Source organism: Gobio gobio (genome assembly GCF_949357685.1).
Source record: "Gobio gobio genome assembly, chromosome: 22".
Classification (NCBI taxonomy): domain Eukaryota; kingdom Metazoa; phylum Chordata; class Actinopteri; order Cypriniformes; family Gobionidae; genus Gobio; species Gobio gobio.
In genome coordinates, this window is record NC_137118.1 from 8650086 (window position 1) to 8673038 (window position 22953).

The window sequence follows — 22953 nt, forward strand, 5'->3', positions numbered from 1 at the left end:
CTGAGGCGTCAGCGGAGGGCGACGTCACGCGTCACGTGGTGAAGTTTGGGACTGGGCTTCACAACGCGACCTCAATAGTTGCGTAGCGAGGGTGATACACCGCCATGTGGTCTGATTGATGTGTCAAAGCACATCATGAGCGCACGAATTGTAATCTTGTACACTGCAAACTGAACGACACTAAAACAGCTTGGGAAGTGGCACGTTTTAATTCTATCCGAAGACTGTTGCTACAGTTTTTCACGCCTTGTTTTGCTGCCTTGTCTTTTGTCATATGGAACAAAGCACACCTGCCAGAGAAAATAATAACGACCAGCAAACGGTAAGGATTCAGCAACATTAAAATGCACTGACTAATTATCCTTTAAATAGCCCCACATTCAATTAATCTAATTGTTTGGTTTATTTGAACACACATACCTGATTTATTCTGGATACCAGATGTGTTATTTGATTTAAAATATATATGAAAAACATAAGTAAAAGACATCATACAATGGGAAGCCGTTATGAACTGCGCTCTGGTTCCTTTAAGGGTGGGTTGGCCACTGTTTAATAGAAGAGCCAGTTTTAAATGGTCGGACCGATTTGGTGTGAGTTATCATCTGGAATTCCTCATCAAAACTGGGATCTATGAGCAGGAAAGCATTACTAAAGACGAAAGAAGATAAGGATGCATCAAAGGGTAAGGCATCTATATATCGTTTTGCTTAAACCTTTCTCCTCTCCATGTATTGACATACATTTGGTTGTTTGTAATTACGCGGAAAAGGCGCACGTTGGAAGCCATTGATAGTTCTGGTTATGCAGACGATTGCAATTAATGGGCCGATGTCAAGCATTGCAAGGAAAATCATTAAAAATGGATTCTCTCGTCGCTATTAGCCGATTTATTCGGCCTCTACGGAGTAGCTTTAAATTATAAAGCTTAAAGTTACACAACCAACAAGTGTTATGTTTATTTTGCGATCATATTTGCGTGGTGCGGTCACTTTAAATCTACTTTAACAGCTGAGCGCGCTTCACGAGGAGCAAAAATAGCTTTCCGCTCTTCTCACGTTTTACCTCAAAACAACAAGCGCTTTCTTTTAAAAGCGTGCTTTCGCTAAAACGTAAAAAATAGCCAGAAAGAAATTATATATGTAGTTATTTCTTTTTCTTGAGCGTGCTGTGTAGGCACTCACGCGCTTCAGTTCACGGATGTAGACTGGGTACCTATCGCCATGGAGACAAAGAGGCGGAGAGGCTGCCTCATCAAAAATACATATGCTGTATATAGCAGATGTATTCTGTTTTTAGTGTCTATAGTGGTTCTGGCATAAATTGCATAACATTTTATGTAAGGTCAACAAGCATTAAAGTGCATGCCTGAATTTTTTTTTTCATGTGTGTGTTGTGTGGTTGGGTCTTTAGTAATATAGCTTCACAAACCCCTGAGAGGGAGCTGTAAATGCAAGTGCCGAGGATTACGTTTGATTAAATTGTTACAGGAAAAACTCATTAAAGTTTATTACGTCATGGAAAAGCGTGGAACGATCTACACATCTACACTGAGGCCACGTTAAATGAGGGGTCATTAAAAAGACACAGCTTTTAATTATATTTAATAGACCTTTGGGGATTCAGCCTAAAGGAGAGATTAAGCCTCTGTTGAGTTTTAATTGAACACAAGGTTGATTTAGAACACCTTCATTAAGTGTTAATTCTGGTCACTGCAGGTCACCAAAGATACACCGTTAACACTTTACAGTAAAGTTCCATTTATGAGCATTAGTTAGAAAACTATACCCAATTTCACAGACAAGGCTTAAGCTAGCCACAGGCTAAAATGCATGTTTGAGCTGTTTTAACTCACTTCATGTGTTAAAATATGTCAGTGTCATTGTTTTGTATCAAGATACATTTTGTCTCAATTTATAAAAGCTACTTAAATATCATAATTTAACTAAGTTCTATTCCTGTCTGTGAAACCAGGCCCTAAAGCATTTATTAATCTTAATGTTAATTATATCATTTACTAATATATTACTAAAATCGAAGGTGGTATTCATTAATATTATTCAATGGACCTGAGCTTACATGAACAAACAATGAACAGTTGGATTGTCATGAATTAATTTAATGTAACAATACCCTCATGTCACGCTTCGATACATATCACGATACTGAACTCACAATACAATATTATTGCAGTACTCCAAGACATATAGTAAATGGTTATCAAAAAAATGCTAAATTTGGTATTACATTGGGGGTGGAAATGAACAGGCTTGGAATTGGTGCTGGTAACCCAATGCACAGGACAATGCGGTGACAACATAATAAAAATATTCATTATGAAGCTGAAACATAAGACATTTGGCATCAGGACCCATGAATATTCCCCCATTGCATTATTATAGATTATATTCAACATTATATATATAGTACTGGCAGTAAATCTCTGTAATCTTGAATTTTCTCACACAGTAATTTTCATTTTGGGTGAACTATCCACGATAAATATTGTTGCATTTTTGTTTTGCGATATATTGTGATACAATATATTGTTACACCCCTATTAATAAATACTGTAACTAATGTATTGCTCATTTTTAGCTTTTAGTCAATGCATTAACTAAATGTTCACTATTGAACAAGTCTTAAACTTATATTATATAGAATGCATTGTGAAGTGTTACCGATACATCATGACGTTAATACTAATAAGATTGATTTACACTTTGTAACCTCATAAAAGTGTCAGTGACAAGAATTCATTATATGTGATCGACTATATAAATGCTCAACAGATAATAAAAATGTAATTATAGGTAGGCTATATTAAAAAAAGCATGCTATACATTATGTTGGACCATTAAAAAAATATGTTTTCCCTTTGTTTTTGCAGTTTGCATCATTACAAACTATGTCTATATATGACCCAAGACCACAAAACCAGTCATAAGAGTACATTTTTTGAAATTGAGATTTATACATCATCTGAAAGCTGAATAAGTTAGGGTATGTAGTTGGCCAAGATATAACTATTTGAAAATCTGAAATCTGAGGGTGCAAAAAAAAAAAATCTAAATATTGAGAAAATCGCCTTTAAAGTTGTCCAAATGAAGTCCTTAGCAATGCATATTACTACTACTAATATTTTTTATATATATATATTAATGGTAGGAAAGTTACAAAATATCTTCATGGAACATGATCTTTACTTAATATCGTAATGATGTTTGGCATAAAAGAAAAATCGATAATTTTGACCCATAACATTTATTGTTGGCTATTGACACAAATATACAGGTGCGACTTAAGACTGGTTTTGTGGTCCAGGGTCACATATGTGAAATTTGTATGTGTAATTACATGATTAAATTTGACTTAGATAGCCTAATACTATGATGTGTTCAGCTTAGTAACGGATTCGTTTATATATATATATGTAATTATTGTAATTTATGTCATTTCATAAAACATGAAAGTTTAAGTTAAAGGGATAGTTCACCTAAAAATGAAAATTCTGTCATTTACTCACCCTCAAGTTGTTTCAAATCTGTATGAATTTCTTTCTTCTGTTGAACACAAAAGATGATGTTGAAGCACATGGGGAAGTCAATGAGATCCATCAACTGTTTGGTTACTGACTTTCTTCAAAACAGCTTTATGTTCAGCAGAACAAAGAAAATCATACAGGTTATTTGGAACAACTTGAGGGTGAGTAAATGATTGAATTTTCCTTTTTGGGTGAACTATTTCTTTAATACTGTTGTAGAAATAGTGAAGAAGATATAGTGTAGTTATCACCAAATCCATGGATTTACCACTAGATGTCAGTATCATCTTTCCAAACTTATTCGGACTTTCTGCCTCCCTCTGTGTGCATGTACGTGCACAGTTGCATGTGTCAGTACAGTGTAAATATGACTTCTGTATTTTGTCATACCAGAACTTTTCCTAATACTTGTTGTTCTGTCACTATGTTGAAGTATACACAGTTCAGGATGGCAAGGAGTACATTCTGTTGCGGGCCGAGTCAACTCAGTCTCTTGCAGTAGATCAGAAAGAAAGCTCGCCCTTTCATATTAAATGTCAGGAGCTCTTTTGCTGTCCATTCTGGAAACTCTTCGTTCTAAAGAAAAAAGAAAAGGCCGAAGGTTTGTCGAGATGAGAGGTTTATCGCTTCTGCCTGCCTAGCACCTTCAATGTCAATTTCACGAAAGAGTGTTGTTTGGTAACCAGACTAGCATTAACACTGTTTTAATTAGCATGTGTTGTTAATGTTATTTCAGTGCACAATGTTGCTGCCAAAACTGTTTTCTGTTCTTTCGGTTGGACTTTCTGTCTCTGAATTGTAAGGGAATGTTTTCACGTCTAGGCCCGCACAAGATCTTTTTACTCCTGCATGTATACACTGACTGTATTTCAAACCCAGGTCTGTTTTATTGTGCAATGAAGGTGATGATGATGAGCCCAATGTTCTCTCTCAGCCCATTTCACATGTTTTAGCTCCATCTTGTGGTGAGCTTTAAGATCAGCTTCATAGGGGTGGGGTTATTGTTTTCACCAAACATAAGCACAATCAGTCATAAAAAATACTTTGTGCCATACAATCACAGACTACAACTTTGTTTTCTCATCATAACAAGATAAGTTCTATAAACTGTGAGGTTACTAATAGCCCTAATAAATTAAATTGAGATGTTATGGTTATATTATTACCAGTATATTTGTTAATAGCAGCACCGAAAATATAGAATGCATGTAGAAAAAAAGTGCTCCAGCTCAGGGTCCCTTAACTGTAAAGACATCAAGAATAGATAGAAGTCGCTATCACCAGAGATTCGATGTGCATGAGTAATATAGAGGCTGCATAAGCATAATAGGATTACATAAAACACTTGTGTATGACAGTGACTTTGATATGATCTTAAACTCACATTAGATTAGTTGCATTATATGAGCAGGAAAATATGCTTGGTTGTGTCTCATGCTGGCCCAACACACAACAGGAAGGAAAGGCCAGACTAATTCGATTCCCCTTGTTTGAGAAAAAGAAATCCAGTTGCCTCATTACACCGATATCTCATTAGTCTCTCTCCGAACATGTTGGTTCGCTCTGCTGTCCTAAGCGTGGCTTTCAGAGCTTGTAAACCAGCCAGACCTCTGACACTTTTATTAACAAGAATTATATTTAGAAGCAGGGCCCGTTATTTTTATGACGCTGCCTTGGAATCAGTAATATTATAATATGTTATTGACTATAAGATGAATATATTGAGCATATACTGCACATCCCCAGGTTTGTGATTAGGATTCATTCACAAAGGTTTGAGAGTGTTTGCTCGCTCTACCCTCTCCTCATCTTCTTGCTGTGAATGACCCTGAAGAGAATATTAGAGTTGGCATTATCTCTGATGCATCTGATGAATCATTGATAAGGCGCCCTAAACTCATAGTGGTCTGTCAATAATAGGCGATAATGATCTGCTATGATTGCCCTGGCTGTGCTCTTTTAATGGACAGTATACTCCTGAGAATAAGTTGAAAGTTCGCAACGCCCTTTTTCTTGCTTTGCACACTGTGAAGAAGTGTGAAAGAATAAAAGCCGTCTCTGGATGCCTCTGAGAGTAGCATGGCGTTTCCCTTGAGAAGATCTGTATCAGGTACACTTTTAGATATCTGAAGATATCCAGTCAGGGGGGCTTTCTTTAAAAGGTGTTAGATACGCATGGTATGTTTGAGCGGTTGAATGGGTTTTGTTAGGGTCTTTAGTGCTGTCCGTGTTGCTGAACTGTAGCTTAAGTGGGTCGGAAGAGTTTTCTAGTTGTTTCATCAAAGGAGGATTGCCGTTTTAAAAAACAAACCATTTTGAAAACTCATATTTTGACTTTTGAAAAGCGTATATTTTTCTGCCGTTCTTCAATGTAGTTGGCACCATCCATCCTTATACACTATAAAAATGTTTTGTTAGGTAATTTAAAAATGTGTTTGATGATCTAAATGAACTGGTTTTGGATTGACCATTTAGTGAAAAATATTATATAACCTATTATTTAATCTTATTTAACTTTGTACAGTAAGAGTAGACTCTAAAAAATGCTGGGTTAAAAACCACCCAAGTGTATTGAAAATGGACAAACCCAGCAATTGGGTGGTGTTAACCCTGCGGTTGGGTTAAATGTTTGCTTAAAACAACCCAATTGCTGGGTTTGTCCATTTTCAACCCAACTTGGGTTGTTTTTAACCCAGCATTTTTTAGATCAGTATTTTATGTAATATGTTATATATTATATATCGTTGCTGTCCGATGAAAACCCTGTATGTCCATTTTGCCGATTTTGAGATTTTTCGACGGATTGAATGTCCAGGTTCATTTCCGTATACAGTATGCTTCACATATCTAAATGGCCAATGAAAAGTTGTGAAATCATGTCATCTGATTTTCATGTATATCCATTTGGTGTCAAAGCTGTCAATCACGCGGCGTATCTCCCCGCCCTGTGGAAGCATCTCGCCGGTGTCGCCGGTCTTGTGAAGTTTCATCGAAGCTCAGCACTGGATAGCCGAAAGTACGACATTGAAGCTCTCCACAGTTTAGTTCTAATCTAGTTCTTCACAGATTAGTTTGCTTGCTAGTATGTAAATAAACTCGGTCTCATTGATAAGATTTAAACTTTTTTTTTCTTAGTCAAACTGATCAAATTATAGCCTGTAATGCTACTGTCATGATTGTCACTAGAACATGCCTCACTCATACTGCTATCACCGCTTGCCAGAGGCTGAGAATGTCCAGCACGTATTCCTCTGTCAATATGAAACGCGACTTGGCCATTTCTAATTAATGATCGGAAGAACACGTATCGACCACCCTTACTCAATTTTGGTCAAATGTGGATTATATCATTACACTGGCAAGAATATGGTTACATGTAAAGATGCCGTACCAAGTATGACAACGCTACATTCAACTGCTTTTGAAATACGGTGTTTTTTTCACTTCCTGAAAAGTAACCATTTTGGACATATGTGAGTTTCATCGGGCAGCGACGATATGTAAAACGATTAGATTAGATTATTATTAGATATTTAATAAGTATGAAATACCTTTAGGTACATTTATATTTAAAAAGACAATACATACATATTAGCGAAATAGTTTTTTATGAAAAAAAAATCACCTTTAATTGATGAGGTATTCATCAGAATTTTGTTGGATATTCAACAAAAATCTTTTGTTTGGATATTATTTTTTAAAAATTGTTTTACTGCATTATTTTAGGGACATGCACTGATGGTGTTTTGTCTTTGTGCTTATTTTTAAGAATGTTTAGTTGTCATGTGGCCTTATCAACATTTTGCAGTAACAAACATATTTGAATACCACAAATGAGTTAACATTGACATAAATTAACATTATAAATGAGATGTGCAGTTACCAACTGTAAAATGTAAGGTCACAAAAATGCTTCATTGTAGTATTTTACTGTACATTTCTAGCAACCAGTGTTTAAAAAAAAAAATTTGAACAAAATTTTACAGTAGCTACAGTTTTGGTTCCCCAAATTAACCTTTCAGAGAGCAGCTCTTAAAGCCCCCCTGTAGTCAATAATTGTATCCCTTAAAACTAATTTTGATCACTGTTTTTTCCTTATTCCTGAAAATAGCTTGAATGTAACTACACCCTTGCCTCATTTAGCAGGCCATACGCGGTTTCTGTGAATATGCAAATTAGCCCCGCCTCCACTCACTCGCACCAGCGCAGAGACTCACTCGATGACATCACACGTTGACGTGATTGGTTACAAGGTAGTTTGTGATGTCAGAAACACCAGTGATTTCGAATTTCGTGTCTGTGGTTCACTGCAGTTTTAAGGAGAAAATACTCAGAAATGGTGTTGACTTTTCACATGGCTTATTATAGACATATAAATAAAAGCTTGATTTTCACCACAGGGGGACTTTAAAAAAAAAAAAAATTCTGACAGTAAAGAACATTTAAATAATCTAAAGAACTTTTTCCCCCTTTTTTGAAATGTTCAAGGTTCTTCATGAAACCATCGGTGCCAATAAAGAATCTTTGTTTTTAAGATGTATGACTCTTCAAAAAACTATTATTATGTGCCAAAAAGGCCACTCCTCGTTCTAATGTGGCTTTAATGTTGCCTGTTTATACACGGCGGCTTGTTGAAGACCACAGTCACGTCTCTGGGGCTGTCTGTCACCATGCAGCCGCTGCTGCTGCAGGAGCCACTGAGGAGAACGAGCTGCTTCTGCTGCTGCTGCTGCAATCAGCCCAGTGTCGAAAAGAGAGCACTCTGGAATCTCCGCACTAGTGGATATTTTTCTTTCATGGATCATATTGCTGACACCTGCCGTTTCCTACGCCCCTGAATTTCCATATTTTGCGCGGTCTCGGGCAGCGGGGAATCTGTAGAGTACCTATGCAGATCTCCACTGCTGAAAACGCGAGCGCATCTGCAGGGGAAGACGATTAATCTACTCAACTTCAATTAAAGGCTGCGTTATTGAAAGGCGGGGACCTCTTGCTCACAATTTTCCAGCACAAATCCCCCCCACCCGCCCCCCTCTTTCTCACATGAAGACAATATTTAATTATTTCCTCAGACGCGGTGTGTTAACAGGTGCCCTTTTTTCCGAATCAGCGCATGGCTTAGTAAAGCTTTGGATCATGGCACAATGGCACGCGTTTCTCGCTCAAACAAACGCGCAACAAAAAGGCAACATTTTCTAGAAGACAGCTTTTTTCCCCGGAGAGGAGAAGAAGAGGAGCTGCTGTCCGGGTTCTGCTGCACCATGGCAGGACACAACAGCCGACGCTGAATGAAGCGGCTGTAAAGGCTTCAAACCAAGTGATTTGTCAATAAAAAATATGCTCATTCCTTGTGGGACTTCTGAAATGACAATTACGCATGCGGTCCGTCATGAAGTATTGATGTTTCGTCCTCAGTGACAATGTTCTGAGCACCACAGGACTTTAATGCACCCAACATATGGTCATTTTTCATCTGGAAGGCGTCGCCACAACAAAACGCCAAACTGGCTACAGCCGCAGCGATCGCCAGCTCCCTCATTCGGCAGAAGAGGCAGGCGAGGGAGCGGGAGAAAGCCAATGCCAACCGCTGCGCCAGCAGCCCCAATAAGAGCATCGGGAACTGCGAGAAGCCCAGCAGGCTCAACTTGTTCTCACGCGTCAAACTCTTCGGCTCAAAGAAACGCAAGAGAAGACGGCCAGGTCTGATGTTATGTGTGTTCTTTTTATCAGACTTTACCCAGATAGCCATGCCCATTAATCATCCTCATCATCCTCATCCTCATCATAGTTGACCGCATTAAGAAAATGCCGCTACACTTTGCTCTATCTGTAACTCCTTAAACGAACGAGACTGAACTGTATGATCCGCTGCGCAGAGTAACAAGACAAGGATTGCACAGTTCACTGCTTTTGAGCCCTGGCTTCTCTCCGAGCTAGAGCTGATGTTGCAATATCACCAGGACACACAGCTCCTCACTTCTACATATCATGCAGTCTGAATCAGATCTGTGCTGCTCTTTTGGGTTATGCTGACTTTCATTAGACGGATTGCCATTGCTGATATTTGTTGTTAATATGTTGTTGATATGATCACTGGCTGGTCTTTTAATATATTCAGTGTTTTTTACGTATTATTCAGCAATAAGTAATAAATGTTGATCTTGTTTATTCATATACTGGGTTTCTGGTTGGTAGGTTGGCAGAAAATGTTTTGAAACACAAATTAACTAAAAAAAACTTTTAAAATATGGATACTGTAGAGATATTCATGCTTGAAGCTTTGAAAACACAAGAGAAAGCAGTACAAAACTAAATTAGAAATGTAAATAATAATGGCAACATAAAATATGATTTTAATAGGAAGTGTCAGATCAAGTAGAAATACCACTGAAAGGTAACAATTGCACAGGTGAGGAAATTGGAATTGCTATAATTAATTGTCTGGAAAACTGTTTGTGATTAAAACTATTATTTTAATTACAGCATCATTAAATATCAATAGCACAGTATCGGTAAACATTAATGTGATGTGCTGCCATTGCTCTTTTTTTGTTGCATTTTCTCTTGTATGCAATGAGGAAATAAAGTTTTGTAATTTTTTTCCCAAATTCAGAGCCGTTTAGCTGGAATCAGAACATTACAGAGATGCATGTTATATAAGCCACGGTTATCCATCACCTAAACACTGAGGCATGCTTGGCAAAGGCCTGGGTCCTGTTGGCACCTGCACTCACTATGTTTTCACAATTCACATTTTATGGTTTTCCAACAGTCATTTCTCAGCTTTCACAAGCTGTGCCTTTGTGCTGGATGTTCTTCTCTTCTTCTTCACCTCAGATAATGTGCTGTTGCATGCGCTCCCTTTCCCCTCTCCTCCTAATGTGTGCTGTCTCAATTCCACAGAGCCTCAGCTCAAGGGGATAGTCACCAAGCTCTACAGTCGACAAGGCTTTCATCTACAACTCCAAGCTGATGGGACCATCAATGGTACAAAAGAGGAAGATAATAGCTATGGTCCGTTCGCCGCACGTAACATGTTTAAACACGACCGAGCCTACACGTTTCTTTCCCATGGGTTCAATTCTGTTCTGTTGTACTGTAACTTCACAGCTATTTTCAACCTCATCCCTGTTGGGCTGCGGGTGGTGGCTATACAAGGAGTTCAGACCAAGCTCTACCTGGCCATGAACAACGAAGGCTACCTTTACACCTCTGTAAGTACGATGATCTCTTCATACTGCATCTTTGCGAGTCCCTCCTACATGTTGTGGGCTCTTCTGAGATCAGGGCAGTAGTAAACATCCCACATTTCGTCTCTGCCGCTCTCGTTGTGGTTAAATCTATGTCTTTGACAGCATCATGGATGCCTGAGGATCCAAGCTGTTAACTTAAAGGTTGGATTCCAGACAGCGGGCGATCGATAGACTGAAGAGTTAATGAGATCCAACTCCTGCCCAAACACCATCTGCCTCTCTTATTTATCGCCGCATTGTATCGTGATCATATTCAAAGAAGAGATGATGGCATATTTAGACATCTTCGTGTGAATGCGAGGTGCTAACAAGAATAATTCACACTTTGTTTAATTGCTTTGTATTTGGACTATCTATAGAACGCTCTTGGGAGATGATGCATCAACATACCCAAGGTTTTCAGCTCCATATCTACTCTGCAGTTTTTAAATAAGGAGAAATCACAATAATGCTCTAATGGATATTCTGTTTTGTGAGTGCCTCCATCACCGCTTTACTTTGATTAAATGCGCTGTGGCGACATGAATAATTTAGTGTTGTGCCAATAAGTGCTTCTGTCAATTGAAAATGGACATTTTTAGCAACATTGCTGGCATTAGAACGCTAAAGATATGCAGGGGCCAGGTCTGTGCTTTCATAATGCAGTTTACTCTGTACCTTTGCGTTTCAACTGTGTGTGGGTTCACGTCTAACTGCCCACAGAAATACTTAAACTCGCACTCATGGTCGTGCCGGTATACACGTATCTCCTTGTTGATTTTAAGAGGTTGAATTTTCCCTAGGATGAATGTATTGATCTGCAGGAATGAGTCAAAGTGTTTCGGGCCTCAGGAGTTTAATGGTAATCAATCTGCACCACAAACTGGACAGGATGGCGTGCTACCACGTTTAGACCACATATTACAGTTCCAATCAGTGGAATTTACCTCCAGGTTTAAAGACAAATCATGATGAGGTGATGTGTGGATATTGATGGAGGCTGGTCTGGACCATCCCCAGCTCAAATTTGTCTTGATCTCCCTCGCACACACCTTTTTTCTCTCTCTCTCTTATGCAAATACTCCTCCACAAACATGTAAGAATAATTCTCCGTCTCTGTTGTCTTCTCTGCCCATTTCACTCTCACAGGAGCACTTCACGCCAGAGTGCAAATTCAAAGAGTCAGTGTTTGAGAACTATTACGTGACCTACTCATCAATGATCTATCGGCAGCAGCATTCGGGCCGAGGCTGGTACCTGGGTCTCAACAAAGAGGGTCAAATCATGAAGGGCAACCACGTAAAGAAGACCAAGCCGGCTGCACACTTCATCCCCAAACCTCTCAAAGGTTCGTACAAGTGTCTCCTGCAATGATCGTCAGGCTGATAGCTTTCTAAAAATATCTATTTTAGATTGAGGATATATTGAACAAGCATTCAAGTAGCTTCCCTTACGAAAAATATGTTTATTCAAGTGTGCTACTAATATACTTCTTTTAAACTGGAAAATAAGAAAGTATACTTTCAGTCTACTTTTTATGTAGTTTTTAGAAATAAACTTAAAATTGCAAGTATGCTTGTACTCAATCTTTTGTAATTAATTATACTTGGCTTGTAGTTGTTTAATCTTTTGAGTAGCCTATTAAATATTTTTTACATAGTTTTACATACTCTGATTAACTGTTTTATAAAGAAAATAGATATGTTTCTAATTCAGAATTTTTGTGCAGACTAGTCCATTGCTAGTGTACTGGACACAGTTACTTTACTCTTTCCCCGGCACTGACTGAATTTTATGGCTGTTTTCACGGTTATACTGTATGGGGCGCTATTACGCATCTTCTGAAATAGTACAGAATCGCCGAATAAAAACACAGACGAAGAAGCAGCAGAAACAATTGATAGAAGATTGCTTACGCAAATGTAAAATAACCATAAAAAATAAACAGCATATAAATCAAATCTGCCTGTTGCTGAGGAACGGTTAACTTCTGTGTAGCTTTGGGGGTGTTGATGGACTCGATCTACTCCATTTATGTTTTGATCATCATTCTAAATCCGATCCAGACGTAGTCTTTGACAAAAATCCAGCGTATAGCGTTAGTTCTGGCAGGGCACGTTAGTCAAGCTCGCCGCATCAACTGACTGTCAGCTGATCACGTCTACCTATAGGAAAACGATGCCCATCACAGCATGCATAAAAGCTCCTTCAGTATAATCAGCTGCTATCGCGTTCTCCGGAGCTAATTATCCTCCTCCATCCCCAGCTCCTCCACTCGTCAGTCAGGATTTGGCATTCTGATTCCCCCTGAATCAGACTAAATTCCCGAATTAGGTTGTACATTTTAATATTGACATTAATGCAATACATCGTTGCTTCTGTTCTGTTTACCCTAAGGGGGGTTTATCATTGCTCTCCCTGCTCTTATCCATGCTAGGCATGCGTAGGGAGTTCCTACCCAGAACAGAACCATACTGCCAATCTAAACTATATGCTAATTGTCTATCACTTTGACGATAGTGATCCTGACAGAAAGGCAATTTTCTCAGCTTTTTGTTTAAAATGTTGCTTTTTTATGAAACTTACCTACATTCAAGTGTTGATAAAAAAGATGCAAGAAGCTAGAATAAAATATTTTAAAAGGAAAGAGTTAAAGTACATTAAAAGGTATATTTCAAGTATAAAACATTTATATCTAAATAAGAACATAGTAGTATACTTTTAAAAACTTATACAAAAATAACAAATAGTAAACTGAAAACTTACAAGTATACTGGCAGTATAAAACTACTAAACTAGTAGTTTACTGAGAGTATACTTTCCTAAACTAAAAAGTATTTGACTAGAAAACTATCAGTATACCTATAAGTTCACTTGTAGTATAGCTGCAGTACAAACAAAAACAGTTGTAAACTAACAATGCTGTTAAACTTAAAGTATACTTAAGTATACTTTTACGCACTAATTTAGTCCCAAGTAGTATTGAAACAAGTATACTTCTAGTTTAATATTATACTTGTGACATGAAGTATACTTAAAATATACTTGAACTTTACTTAAGTATACTTAAAGGGGTGGTTCCATGTTTTTTTTCTAGGCTTGGTTGTGTTTATGGGGCGCAGTCTAACATGTCTTAATACTTCTTTTTTTTTTTTTTTTGCCGTATTTTTTCATATTTTACCTTTATTCCTCACCGCTGTCTCCACTGTCCTTTGAACGGCTTGTTTGCTTCCTGCTTCTATGAAGCCCATCCCTCCGAAAAACGCAATGGTCTTAGATTGGTTAGATGGCCAAATGTAGTTTGTAGTTCTGCAACAGCTCTCTCTCTTTCGTAATGACTGCGACGTGGCCTCGCCCACTTTGTTGCGTGTTCGCGGGGGCAGTGTTTATGTTAATAGCAAGGGTTTATGATGTCACCAACCCGGGAAGAAGCTTGTTGTAGTCCAAACCGGCCATTTATGTAGGCAATAAACTGCCATAACTTTAAAAGACAATATCTCCGTTTGCATTGGACTTTCAGCGCTGTAACTTTGCAGATACTGTTTATGCTCAAGTAGCAACATTACACACTAACTAAAGTTAAAAAAGTGAAATCGCATGCAACCACCCCTTTAATAAAATTAACTTGAAGTATACTTATTTTTTGTAAGTGTTGTTGGCTTTCAGCACGTATCTGCAGTTGTTTGGTGTTATTGCTTTATAAAAAGATAAAAATGCAGATGAAAGAGTGCATGCTTGTTATATTGCAAAACCGTGGTCATACTCAAGGGGTGTCTGTGCTATTAAACTGGAAAAAACGGTATAAGTACTGTAAACATGTTGACAGTTAACTGTTTTGGGTGCATGATCGGTACCATATGTTTTATCAGACATTTTATCAGACACTGACTTAAAAACAATAATTTAAAAAAACATAATGACCTGGTTTCACAGACAGGGCTTCGAACGATTAGACCTTATTTAATTAGGACATTTAAATAGCTTTTATAAACGGGTCTTAGAAAAAAAAATTGTCTCTGTATCTTGAGACAAAACAATGGCAACATAGGGCTGTGCTCAGAATATCGATACAACGATGCATCGTCAAGAACTCCTGACAATGCGCAATCAATTTTATGTGCTTTTGAATGTAACCAATTATGACATGACGCCAAGTGCCAATTTTAGCAACGCAAGCAGTAGTGTGAGACATTGAAAATTGATAAGAGGATTTTAAGTTGTTACAGTTTTTACTTTTATGGAACATGTTTTAAGTTTTGTTTAGTCATTGAGCATTGTTGACACACTTCATTGTCACTATAATTGATACCATTGTCATTTCAGTTATTGAGGCAGAGACTTTAAAAGCAAAAGGAAGAGCCATTCTAAGCTAATGGAAGAGCATTCAAATGTTTTTTTAATGACAAAACCAAAATTGTTTTTTCAGTTATCGCAACTATTTTAACACTGGTTATTCAATAAACAGATATTACTTTTACTAAACTCTGCTCAAAAGAAATTTAAATTCCAAATTGATCCATATAATGATACGTATCGTATCGTGACTTTAGTATCGTGATGTGTGACATTGTTGGTGATACACAGCCCTAGGCAACAATGACATATTTTAAGACATGTTAGTGTGAGTTGCTTTCAGTTAAAACAGCTCAAACATGCATTTTAGTCTGGGACTAGTTTAAGCCTTGTCTGTGAAACCGGGGGGGTTATATTCTTAATCTTAAATAATATTGTGTAATCTTATTGACTGAACATTACAATGTTGTGATGCCTAAATTCTAGGGAGGTTTTAGTATTTCATTCTTTTAGACCAAATACAATAAAATGTTAATATTAACTATTCATTGAGTATTGGCCATAATATGAAAGTAATTTCTGCATTAACAAGAATCTTAATATCAATCCCTGATTCTCAAAATATCGCTCTCCCATTGACCAAAAAGAGTAAACGGACCATAAAACCCATATGCACACCTTATTTTGCCCCTCGAAGAAAAAGTTTTTCCTCCTTAAATTAAAGTGGTGCCTTTCTTTCTCAGAACTGGCTAAATCCGAGGGGAAATCAGAAACTGCAGCTGCTTGTGTGCAGTCATAAGTGAAGCTAAGAATATGACTAAACATTAGTCTGCTTGAAATGAGCACCATGCAATTGGATTTAAAACAAGTTTAAAACTAATTGTGTTATTTTAGAACAATGTGCAGAACAAATTGTATTTTTTAATGCAATCAGGTGTTTTTGTGCTGTATATGGTATACTTACCTGCAACTTGTCAAATGAGGATGTTCCGTTCTGATAAACAGATAGGAAGTTATTCGTTTCCAATTAAGAGTAGTATTGCCACAGTCACGTTTAGTATCAGTTGATTGGACTTTCAGTTTGTTTGTATCTGTCACATGTTCTTTTGTTCTGTTTCCCGGCACTTGTCGGTCTCCCCGGTTACCATCATTATTAGTTCATCTGTGTCAGCTGTGTGTCATCATTATCCTCATTGTGTTCACTATTTAAGTTCCTCCCGTTCCTTCAGTCTTTGTCTGATCTCTGTTATGTTAGATGTCTGTCTGTCTGTCTGTCTGTCTGTCTGTCTGTCTGTCTGTCTGTCTGTCTGTCTGTCTGTCTGTCTGTCTGTCTGTCATAATTAAACTACGTTTTGAACTTAATTTGTATTCATCTTCCTGCCTGCACACACCCGTGACAAGTATAATATGGGAACTGAGTGGGTTGCCAATCATATATGCGTATGTGGAGTTTTTGATCTTTCAAATGAGCAGTTATGAATAATTATGTAAGAAATAATTATTGTATAATCATAAAGTAATGATTTGCATTCAATATATCTAGAAAGCCTAGCCTACTATGTTTTCCATTCAAACATATTGACGGTCATTTGTTTCGTGTGGATATATTCATACATTTATTATTCAATAATTTTACCATGGTGAATAATTGGAGGACGGCTACTTCACGACCAGTTTGAAAGTTCAGTGCGACTGGCAAAAATGCGACAAACTTGTGCGAATATCAGTAATGGGGTAGGAATACCTAAAATACTCAATGTATATATATACAATGTTTGTATTGCTGTTCAGAATGTGTGAACCGATTCTCGAGTAAATGACGAGCGCCTGGTTCTTTTTAGTGAATCATCATTAAGCGTGACTAGGCCTGAATCCGAAATAGCCCCCTACATGCTCTAATAGGGCATTATTTGAAGGGACAGCCATTTGTAGAGGAGTCTGAAACCATAGTGGACGTTATTGAGTGCACTCATTCAATCCCACAATAACGAGTGTACAGCCGATGTGCACTCAACGGCTGTCCGAATTCACTCACTAGTTTTCATTCACCTTCAAGTGAACTATATTAGTGGACTAACATAGGGAATAGTGAATGAGGGTTTAGGGGGTTTAATGTCCAATTCCGAGCTAATGCCTTGTGTAAGCCGGTTCCTTTTTAGTGAATCAAAAACATAGAGCCCGACTACTGAAATCTCATTCCTGAGCCAAAGACAACAATTGTGAATCAGCAGTTTTTTTATATTCTTTACTTTATTTTTAAAAAAAGTGTATACATATTTTAGTAAAACATAGTGTGAAGTCTGATGTTTGAGAAAACATAAGGCGTCACTAACTTTGTTAAATCTTTCACTGTTTTTTAATTTTTTTTAATGAAATGTGTCCTATGATGTGACATAGCAACAATTAAGAATATAGGGGTGCTGCACTTGTCTTGCTATCACCAGACCAAGCTCAATTTAAGATTGAACATTGGTCTGGGGAGTCTGCTCCTAGATTTTCTACTGCACAGGAGGCGTGATCAACGAGCATAATTCAAATGACTCTGTAGGATAGTCCTTCAACCAATCATACCACAAGAGGCTTGATCAACGGGCAACGACCCATCGCTTCTCTATCCGTCATCATGTTAAACCCGCCAATAGCGCGCCAGGTGGATAAGCCAGTCTTTGATTGGTTCCTGCAAAAGTGTAACAGAAGCAGTAGAAATGAATATACAGGTTTCCAGACTGAGTTGCAGGGCAAAATCAAATCGCCGGCAGATCAGGCTGGGTTTATCCAGTCTAGTGTCGCACCAAAGGACAAAAAAATTTAACACTTTCTTAGTGGTTCCAAAAACTTTAAATATTCGAACAATTCTGAGACAAAAACTTACCATGTGCACACGTCATGGGCTTCACAGTAACATGACTTTGAATGGGGTCCTTCAACTAATTAAACTTGTCAGTGGAATTGCTGATTTAAAATCAGGATATGTCACACCAGAGGACATGGTTTTCTGTGACAAAATGTATCAAGTTCCAACGCTTTTAGAAATATATGGATGAAAAAAATGTTTTCACTAAAATAGACACTTGTAAAATTATGCCTGACGTATTTATTAACATTTGTATGCTTTTCCTTTTAATTTATAAAAGTTGTAAATTATTGAACTATGCTTGAGACAGTCACACGATTCACACCAACGGACATTTTTGAGATTTGGCTAATAACAAAGCAGTTTTTATATCAATAGGTACATGTAAGACAAAGAAATGTTTAACCATTTACTGCATTTTAAATGATGACAATACTAATAATATTAATTTTTGTCTTGTGTGACAGTGCCATGTCACGTCAACAACCCATATATATGTGTGTGTGTGTGTGTGTGTGTGAGTGTGTATGTTCTCCCACATTTTATGTTCTTTGTTGTTGGTCGTTATTATTTGTCAATTCCTTTTTCCAAATATCAAATTCAAAAGAATTAGTAAAGGAACCATTAAAGATTCAGTCATTGCATTTCTTGTGATTCCCATCCCTAGTGCCGTGTAGACACTAATAGAAGTTATTGATTTTCTAATAAAGAGACATGCTGAATATGAGACTCATGAGGCCTGTTACTTGTGTCTCCCCATTATAGTTGCCATGTACCGAGAGCCGTCGCTCCATGACCTGACTGAGTTCTCCCGCTCCGGAAGTGGTACTCCGACCAAGAGCCGCAGCGCCTCGGCCATGCTCAACGGTGGCAAGACTCTGAGCCAGAATGAGCCAACATAACCACAGGGCACACCTGCGGTCTGCTGCTGTACAGCTGCTGGACTCTACCATCAACGTAACAGCACAAACGCGTTTACAAGAGTGCGATGAAACCCTTAGCTGGCCGCCAGCTAGTGTTTCCTGAAATCACTGTGATGAGAACACAAGTGCAAACCTACATTGTACAATCTTCTGCAGGTCAACCTCCTGAGACAAACAAACCAAGCCATCTTACTGATCCAGGGGTCTGCCTCCATTTGCGGGCGATCCCCTTTTCCATGTGTAGCATACAAAGCTGTGGTTCTCCCCCGTGGCGTTGTCAAAAAATCTTCTAGAACACGTACTTTTGTGTTTTGCTCCATTTCTTCTTAGGGATGCCAACTCCATAGTGCTGAGTCAACTACAACATGACAATAGCAGCTTGTGCGACTCATTTATCGGTATATAGAGGCAGAAATCCCAAAGGTTTTGGACATATGATACAAGTCTTTCAGCTCAGCTTTTCTTGAGGCAGCCGTTCATTGTTGTGTGCTTTTTAGACGAGGCGTTTTGCTCCTCGCTTCTCTTTTTCTGTCTTATCAGCTCCTCCCCCCCACAAATTGTTATTCTGCAAATTAAACAGATTTAGGGTTCGGTCTGTCTGCACACCAAAGATGTCATTAGTCTCTTTGTATGGAGGTAAGTCAATTTGTGAAATTTCAGCTCCCTCAGACAGCTGGTTAAGAAAACCACTAGAGTGAATGTCATTTAGTCAGAGGAAATGTATTCAGGATAGATAAAGGCTACTCGCTGTGCGTCCCTGCTTTTTTTTTTTGTCTGTTTACTTCCCTTCTAACTTGGGAACCCAGCATCTTGGAGAAGTGTCAAATCAGAAAATTTTTGAATTATTGATTAACATCAACCCGGTAAGATTTACGTTTCGTAAAAACAGGGAAGGCTTTTTTTTTGGTAAACGAAAGTGAAATGAAAACCAAGCAAGAGAAAGCTTCCATTGCTTGAACAGGGCTAAATCAGCATAAGTAAATAACTTGTGTATGAAACGTCATTCTTATAGTTCTTCTTTCAAGTCTTTAGTGGTCAGGCAGCAGCCCCTGGTTATAATTTTGATCAAAGTACTCTTCTGTTGTATGTATGTTATGTTATGTGTATGAATGAAGCATATTTAAAGCATGGGGGACAATGGACGCTGCATGTTGTGTGGATATGTATATTAACTACAATATGGAACCATTTGCTCTAGTGGATACTGGAGTAAAATACAAATGTATATAATTGCATTTTATCCTGCTACAGCTACGTTTATTATTTGTTGTACATTTAAGAAGCTGCACTGAATAAAATGTTTTGTATGTTCAGAGCACTCATGACGTTTGATTATGTGTTCGGTGATTCTTCTTCAAAACAATACTAACAAAGTAAATATAAGAGTAACTGTATGTCGTATGTGATAAGCATTAAAAACCCATTGAAAGGCAAACAAAAATGTCATATTCAAATCCTCAAAAACCTTTGAATGAAGCATATTCATATTGGAATGAAATATAAAATAAATATTTAAGAATAATATATTAGGGCTGTCAAAATAACGTGTTAATTTCGATTAATTAATCTGAGAAAAAAAATAACGCAGATTAATCCATTTCGTATTGGACTTTGACCCTGAGCTGTAAAATGAAAGAGGGAGACGAGAACACGCTGCCTGTATCATTGATTGGAACATTTACGTTTAAAAAACGGCCTGATGGAAGTGTTGATACAAATAAAATCGTCTGCAATGTCCACCCCCATCCTACCAAAGAGCGTGTCATATACACGCCATAAAGTGCGTGTCATATGCACGCCAAAACTCATATTGGCGTAGGGTGAATTCAGGGTGATTGGGACACTTTTTCCAAGTCATCTCAATGGCAAAAAGTGTCCCAATCACCCTATACATTCCATGACATTGCACACTCGTACTATTGATACGCATTCTCATGTGATCGTGTTGGTCTGCAGCAAGGAATTTGCATATATCACCGGAGTTCGTCAACTCTAAAGAAGTTGCTACCACATCAATGCAAAGCATCCGGGAGTTAACGTAAATCGGGAGGTACGACCTAGCACATCCCGTGATACCAACTCTAGCAGTCAACGTCATCTTCAAACCACATAGGAGCAAACACTGAAACGCAAATTTAGCAAATCTGTATGTGACCGACTGAGCAATTCCCTTGCTAAATGGATCGCAATGTCCTGCAGACCAGTTTCCTTTATGGAAGGATATCGCGGACAATTTTCAAAAGGAATTGCAAATGGTATTTCATAATTTGCAAGACATTGGAAATGCAATTGCAAACAGACTTTGCTTTTCCATTTGAAATTTGGCAGTCGTTGTGCGTTTGCCTAAACGAAAATGCAAATGGTAATGCGCGATTTGCAATTGCGTTTGGATTGTGTCACATATTATGCGTCCACAAATTGAAAACGCAATTGCAAATACCATTTGCAATTCCTTTTGAAAATTGTCCGCGATATCCTGCCATATTCCTTGTAGGCCTATGTACAGTGAAAAAAATCTTCTTCCTGAAGCACTTTTGAATTTATTTCCTCAGCATATTAGGTCATATTGTTTATTGTTATGGCCAATATTTGAACAGTGAAAATAATAATAAAAGAGTTTTTGAACTTTAATGTCACTATGCTGATTATTCATTGATTCATTTGAATTGAAATATTTAAAATATTTTAGTATATACTTTCAGAGCAAAAAATATGTATGCGATTCATTTAGATTAATTAATCACAGAGTATGTAATTAATTCGATTACATTTTTTAATCGATTGACAGCCCTAATATATATTATACTTAAATATGTCATTCATTCATTTTTTAGATAACCCCAAAACTGTATAAAAAAAACTGTAAAAAGAATATTTATATTTTTTCTCAATATTCTGCTTATACCCCACATGTGACTAATATATCCCACTGCAGACTTGAATAATGATCAAAGGTAAACTTAGTTTTAAACATGTTACAAACAATTTATATTTTGACGCGTCTCTGAAATACTTGATTCTGATTGGCAAATCACTGCTAATCATAAAGACTGGCTGACGGTATATATTATTGTTTGCATTTTTAATAACACCATTTAATAGGTCACTAAAAATGCTGGGTTAAAAATAACCCAAGTTGGGTTGAAAATGGACTAGCCCAGCAATTGGGTTGTTTTAAGCAAACATTTAACCCAACCGCTGGGTTAAAACAACCCAATTTCTGGCTTAGTCCATTTGAGATGGTGAGTGAGATGGTGGTCTAGTGGGTTAAACCATGGAACTGACACACAGACCGCTGGTGGTGACCGCTGGTTCGATCCCAGCGGTCACCACCAGTGTGTCCTTGAGCAAGGCACTTTACTCCACGTTGCTCCAGGGGGATTGTCCCTGTAATAAGTGCACTGTAAGTCGCTTTGGATAAAAGCGTCTGCCAAATGCGTAAATGTAAATTTCCAACCCAACTTGGGTTATGTTTAACCCAGCATTTTTTAGTGTGTAATATTAACTGACATATAACGACAACAGTAGCAAATAACTTAACAAAAGTGTCTTTAAATGATGCATTTGTAGTTATGTACCGGTTTGTCAGTGAAACTCTTTACAGCCTTTAAATATGCAGACTGTGACATTCAGAACTCCTCAAGAACATACTCAATGTTCATTTTGGCACTGCGGTGCATAAACAGTGGTGAATTCATCTGAATTTAAACCATAACTCGTGAATAAACATTAGCTGCAAGCACGGTTTGATTTTTAAGTAGATAGTCCTACCTGTTTTTGTATTCATGAATTCATATTGATGAAGATGCTGTGAATGAAGAAATTGATTTTGTTGTGCTTTGCTTCACTGGAGTGGTGTAATGAAACCATGATAATGTCTAATGCATAACCTATGGGGAGGCTATTGGAAAACCATCTACTGTTGTTTAATGTACTGTAAATGGGCATGGTATAGGCCTCATTTAAAGGCCATCCTATCAAACCATTAAATAAAGTATACAAGGACATTTTAATGGAAAAGCACTGAAAATAAAGAAGGCAAGTTGGCCTTGCTTGCTTGTGTTTTCAAGATGTTTAAAATGCGAGCAAGCATTCGAGACAGACCAA

The 22953-nt window shown here is 37.7% G+C and overlaps 1 protein-coding gene across 2 annotated transcripts; it reads left to right on the forward strand.

Moving 5' to 3' along the window:
* The first annotated feature begins 60 nt into the window (after positions 1 to 60).
* On the forward strand, positions 61 to 20278 carry fgf13b (fibroblast growth factor 13b). Of its 2 annotated transcripts, XM_079803910.1 has the most exons (7): positions 81 to 322; positions 536 to 685; positions 3978 to 4145; positions 10448 to 10558; positions 10655 to 10758; positions 11926 to 12124; positions 18689 to 20277. In XM_079803910.1, exons 2-7 carry the CDS (start codon positions 634 to 636, stop codon positions 18823 to 18825), a joined length of 771 nt encoding a protein of 256 aa, XP_079660036.1. In that variant the 5' UTR covers positions 81 to 322; positions 536 to 633; the 3' UTR covers positions 18826 to 20277. The 2 variants fall into 2 exon arrangements, with proteins under 2 accessions (XP_079660035.1, XP_079660036.1); XM_079803909.1 differs by lacking the exon at positions 3978 to 4145 and having other exon boundaries at positions 61 to 322; positions 18689 to 20278.
* The last annotated feature ends 2675 nt before the right edge of the window (positions 20279 to 22953 follow it).